We start from the raw sequence: 5,626 nt of genomic DNA on the forward strand, positions 1-5,626 counted from the left end.
GTGGGAGTAACGGATTACCTCTAACTCCAAATTCAATAACAGTCTATGGCAGAGCTCAACTGCTAAAAATTATAGAAAATCCATACCTTTGCCAGTACATTGACATTATAAGAGGCAAACATGGTATAATGTAACAGTATTTAAAGTGATCCCTCTTATTAAATGATTGTTTTTTGTTAGAGAGAACAGTTGTAGTGTCTCAGTACTGTGGAAAACCATTAACTGCATGTTTAAATACTGATAATTTAAATGTGGATAATATAAAAAAGATTGCCTACCAAATTTTGAAAGGACTTGAGGAATTACAAAAGAGAAACATCGTTAATCGAAATTTAAGCACAGAAAATGTCCTGTTAATGGAAGACAATAATATTAAAGTTTTTAACTATGGACTTTATTACATGACAGGGAATGGACAGTATGTTGCCTTCCCAGTAATGTATGTACTTGTTAATTTTATTCCTTGTCTTAATGCAAGAAACATTTTCGAATTTATAAAATTTTTGGAATTTCATTTTAGGTCTGTACTATACACAGCTCCAGAGGTGTATCTTAGCAAACCAAGTAGCACTTATTCACATCCTAAGGGAGACATCTGGTCCTTGGGAATTATTTTGGCTGAATTAGTCATCAATAAACCACTGTGGAACTCTCTGAAACTAGGTCAAATAATAAGGAAGATAATGAGCTTATTGACTGCAAATGGTAGTGTTTTTGAACGTATCACAAGAGAACACAATTGTTATGAAAAATACAGTGTAAGATAAAACCAATAATAAGTATTTCTCATGTATTCTAAAACTTAACTTTTTATATGGTATATTGATGCGTCTATATAACAAGTAATTCATAGTATATTTGAATAAGATGTAATAAATAGAATTGTGTAAACATAATCATGTGGTAAGTTTTACAAATAACTTAACTGCTATGACAACATTTTTTTGAAGGAAAAGGCCTGGGTGTGTAGTATAAGTGCCCAAAATTTAACAAAAAACTAGTCGATAGTCTTCTTTAAATAAGAAATAAGTTATAATTACTTAACCCTTTTTATTTTAGGAATTGCCAGCAGATTTAAAGGATCTTATAAATAGCTGCCTCACCGTTTATCCAAGTAACAGACCATCAGTACAAGATTTGTTAAAACGTGAAATTTTTAATAATATTGCTCCTTCTCCTATGAAAACTAAAAGTAAAGTATGTAAACCGTTTCAAAACTTTACTATAATGGAATTTTACCACTGGTGGCAATTGGCGGGTGGAGATGTTTTACTGGAACTTAAGAAACAGGGACTTATACGGACTTCACCGCCCATTTTATCTCTTCCTAAGTAAATGTTACATTAAAAAAAAGGTGAAGTAAATAAAGAAAAATACAATTACCAGAAAACTTTTAGGGCAGTATTGATGGATGGAAATATACTGGGATTAGAGCGCAATTTTAACTTACTGTATGATCCTAAAGTTGTTTTAATGCCACTTGACACTCTGTATAGAAGATTTAGTCACATTCCACTTAGTAGTTATTACCCTCTTATTCATATAAATTCTGATATAATTAAAAAGTCTGAGCCTCCACAGTATGATGCGTCCAATTTACCTTTAGTTATAAGAGAAAAGGACCCTGAATACCAATTTCACAGGACAATTTTAATGAGAAGACTGTTACATGTGAGTATTTCGTTTCTTTTTTAATTTTTGTTTTATATAATGAACATTTTGCAGGGTTATCCGTTCACTAGAAATTTAATAATAAAAGAAAGTGAAAAGGACATCCCTCCCCTTTTAAGGGGCAATATTTGGGCGGCTCTACTTCATGTAAAGGGCGATTATGAAAAAGAATATGCTAAAATTGATAAAACTACCCCTACACCTACAGATAGACAGGTTTATAAAGCATTTTAAATTTTATTAATATAAATTTAATTTTTGAAAAACGTCCTGTAAACAACAACTTCTTTTAGATTGAAGTGGACATTCCAAGGTGTCATCAGTACAATGAACTGTTGTCTTCTTCAGTTGGTCATAATAAACTTAAACGTATTTTAAAAGCCTGGGTTTCGAAAAATTCTCAGTATGTTTACTGGCAGGGGCTCGATTCATTAACTGCACCTTTTCTTTATTTAAATTTTAATGATGAAGGTAAACATTTTTAAAATATTAACAGGTCATTAATTTAAACTTTAAAAGAAATTAGGTACGCATCAGAAAAAAGCAAATATAATAACGTTAAATGATTTTTTATCTGGATAATGCAGTTGTTGTAATTAATGTTTTATAATCCAAATAAAAAACGCTTTATTTTTGTTTCAGCAAAAGCGTTTGCTTGTTTGTCGTCTTTTATACCATTATATTTACATAATTTCTTCCTAAAGGACAATGCGGCTGTGATACAGGAATACTTGGCGAAATTTATGCAACTGATCTCATTTCATGATCCCACTTTAGCAAACCATTTACACAATATTAATTTTATCCCGGAACTGTTTGCTATACCGTGGTTTTTAACCATGTTCTCGCGTAAGTTATAATATTTTTTTTTACTAAAAGCAATACAAAGAACTGTATTTGTTTTAAAGACGTTTTCCCTTTACATAAAATTTTACATTTGTGGGACAAATTAATACTTGGGGATTCATCATTCCCTCTACATGTCGGATTATCAATTTTAACTCAGTTAAGAGAAACGCTTCTTAACTCCGGCTTTAACGAATGTATTTTGCTCTTCTCTGATCTCCCCGAAGTTGATATTGAACAGTGTGTAACAAGTTCATTAAAGAGCTACAACATAACACCAAGAAGCATAACTTATCGCAAACATCAAAATGAAAACGAAAAAAATATAGAAAATATGGTAAAGGGACTAAAAGACAATTTTTATCGTTTTATTTTATCTTTACGTTTTAGGATGAAATGGGAATCACCGTACAAGAACTTAATCGTGAGAGGTGTCCGAGAATACATTTTACAGATGTCGTCAAACTTGTAAATGAAGAAAAAGCAATTATAATCGACATTAGAAATCCTACTCAGTTAGTAATATTTTATTAGTTAAATGTTAAATGACGGTACCAAAGATTTTTTAGTCTTTAAGTTTAATTTAATTGTTTGGTTTCTCTTAAGATTTAGTAGGTACGCTGTTAGAGGAAGTTTAAATATTCCGTTTTCGAGTGTAACGTTTGGAAGTCCTGTTTTGGAATCTATAGGGCCGCATGGTGCTACATTAAAAAATAATACTGAAAAAGTGGTAGTCGTAGTTGGAACGGAAGATACAGATTTGGAATTGGTAAGTGATAGCATTTTAAAGAAAACACTAAATGCTTTTTTTATTGCTTAATATGTGTCATATTGTTCCAGTTTCCTAAATTTTTGCTAGAATGCAAGGTAAGCAGAGTTTGCGTGCTTCATGGAGGTTTCAACGTGCTGTTACCAGTAAGTCCTACAATTTTATACACACCAAACAGTCCTATACTGTAAATTAAATTAAATATGAAAATATATATGTAGATATATATATATNTGAATTTTATATGATATTCAAATTTTTCTATTAATAATTTTACTGAAAACATTAAACATGTTTGTACTTTTCCTCATGTAGACAACGACACGATGATTTTTGCCAGTCGTTCCGCACTCTTAAGAGCATAGAACGCCAAGGCATATAGTACATAAACCTTACTTCCCAATTGCTAATAAGTTATAATCGCTTCCTAATTAATCAGTTGATTACATCTCAAAACAAACATAAAATACTTACGTCAGACACGTTTCCTCTGAATGCGAAATGAGAGTGGACCAAATTTTGAAGTTCACAATTTCGATTGTTCCAGAAATTGGATATATCAATTTCCGCTAAACAATATTTTGCATCACTTACTGAAAGACATTCATCATAATCACCGTATTGATTTATGTTACCACTTAAAATTCCAGAAGGTAATTTTGCGTTTGCATCAATCACTAAAAGCGCGCAAAATTATTACCTATGTAAATATTTTATGGATTATTCAAAATCTTCACTTTTAAGCGCCCAAAGTTCGTTGGATTTTAATCCGTCCATTAAATGCCGAATCCCACTCTGGCACTTTGAACTAATTAAATAAATTTCAGACCAATTAAAGAACATACTTTCGTTTCTCGAAAACCACGAAACATTTTGTAAAAAATGCTCGTGTTGCACTTCATCAATTCGTTCACATTTAATACCACAATAATTGAGATTCAACATAATAAGCAAATATGACTTGCTTATAAAAAATAAATTTTTAGCCATCGTCGTGGTTGATAAAAAACGCATCAAATTCAACTGACTTATTTTTTATTCATCCTACATACTTATATGCATTGATAGGAAATAGGGACGAATTGCTTCATGGCTTTGCATTCATATTAAACGTCTTGTTTCGTCGGTGTTTCGAAAACTATTTTGTCGCTTGAATTGGGTAACAAAGAAAACGGACATAATATGTAAGAGTTCAGCGGAATTAAAACTGAAGAAGACGCACTCCCTTGTTTTGCAGTGTTCAAAAACTAGTGAAACAGTAATTTGCAATAAATGCTAATCTTGTTGTAACAAGTGCAAAGTCTGTTAGAACGCCGTATCTGCACTTAAAAGTTGCTAATTTCTTGAGCTAAATTTTGCTAATCAGGAAATCTCCTTTAGATGTACAAAATTAGGTATGATCTCATTACGCAAAATTGGCACAGAAAAGCAATTAAAAATTAGTAATATTTGTAGTTTTCTGTTATTTCTTTTAATTTACATTAAGGTTTTCGTTCTTAGTTAGTGTTTCTTTTATTTCTACTGTTTATTAAATGAATTTCAATATATGTATTAACCCAGTATTCCATGTACATTTTATTCAACTACAAAAACTTTTGGTATATACCATGTAGTGCGGTCAAAACTTCTTCTTTAACTCTCGTATAAGGTGTTATCAGTGCGACATCTAATTTCAGTATATGAAAGCATTCCTGTTTTTGAAGTTTTGTGTATAATTCAATAGATTTATAGGTTATGCAAGATATTTTTTAAATTGTGAACTTAAAATATTTAAATTTCAGAATGAAAACTGAAATTTATAATGCAGCTGATGAAGAATATGTAGTGTTAAGGGCCAAAAATGCATTACAGACCGATCCTTATGCTGCAAAGGCTTGGATGATAACTGCAAAGACGCTTTACCCTAATAATTTTACTGTACATGTATGTATCAATTTGAAAAGAATTTCTGTTTCTGATAGGATCCGTTTTAGTTTGAAGCTTATAAAATGGAGAAAGAAGCCAAAAACGTTAAAGAAGCTGCAAAATGTTTCAGTTATTTGTGAGTACTTTCTCATTTTAAAGTACACCCTAAGACATTCCCAATTGTGTAATTGTAGATTGGAAAACTTTCAAGAAGAGAAGTTTTGGAAGGAAGTTGAAACTGTGATAGCAGCTTTACGTTCAGAAAATGATGCCAATGATGTTGTCAATCAATTTTTGTGTGATATGTTCAGACATATTTCGACAGGTACTTGCCCATTATTTTTTTTTTGAAAATGTTTGTAATGACATAATGAGAGAATATCTTTCTAGATGTTCAACACAAACTGCTGCTGTTAACTGCTGATCGATGTGAAG

At 31.1% G+C, this 5,626-nt stretch overlaps 1 protein-coding gene across 2 annotated transcripts in view; it reads left to right on the forward strand.

Annotated features, from left to right (window-relative positions):
- The window catches only part of LOC108739684 (TBC domain-containing protein kinase-like protein), a 26,096-nt gene that overhangs the window by 12,350 nt on the left and 8,120 nt on the right, over positions 1-5,626 (forward strand). Inside the window, exons 2-13 of one of the 2 annotated variants that reach the window (XM_025976111.1) lie at positions 31-123; positions 181-439; positions 521-758; positions 1,060-1,331; positions 1,398-1,671; positions 1,726-1,887; positions 1,965-2,142; positions 2,314-2,520; positions 2,580-2,854; positions 2,908-3,032; positions 3,124-3,286; positions 3,358-3,432. In XM_025976111.1, coding sequence (XP_025831896.1) covers positions 31-123; positions 181-439; positions 521-758; positions 1,060-1,331; positions 1,398-1,671; positions 1,726-1,887; positions 1,965-2,142; positions 2,314-2,520; positions 2,580-2,854; positions 2,908-3,032; positions 3,124-3,286; positions 3,358-3,432 — 2,321 coding nt within the window. Of the gene's footprint in view, positions 1-30; positions 124-180; positions 440-520; positions 759-1,059; positions 1,332-1,397; positions 1,672-1,725; positions 1,888-1,964; positions 2,143-2,313; positions 2,521-2,579; positions 2,855-2,907; positions 3,033-3,123; positions 3,287-3,357; positions 3,502-5,626 lie in introns of those variants that run through there. The other variant, XM_025976108.1, reaches the window with a different exon arrangement.

This window comes from Agrilus planipennis, unplaced genomic scaffold, assembly GCF_000699045.2.
Source record: "Agrilus planipennis isolate EAB-ADULT unplaced genomic scaffold, Apla_2.0 scaffold93, whole genome shotgun sequence".
Taxonomy (NCBI): domain Eukaryota; kingdom Metazoa; phylum Arthropoda; class Insecta; order Coleoptera; family Buprestidae; genus Agrilus; species Agrilus planipennis.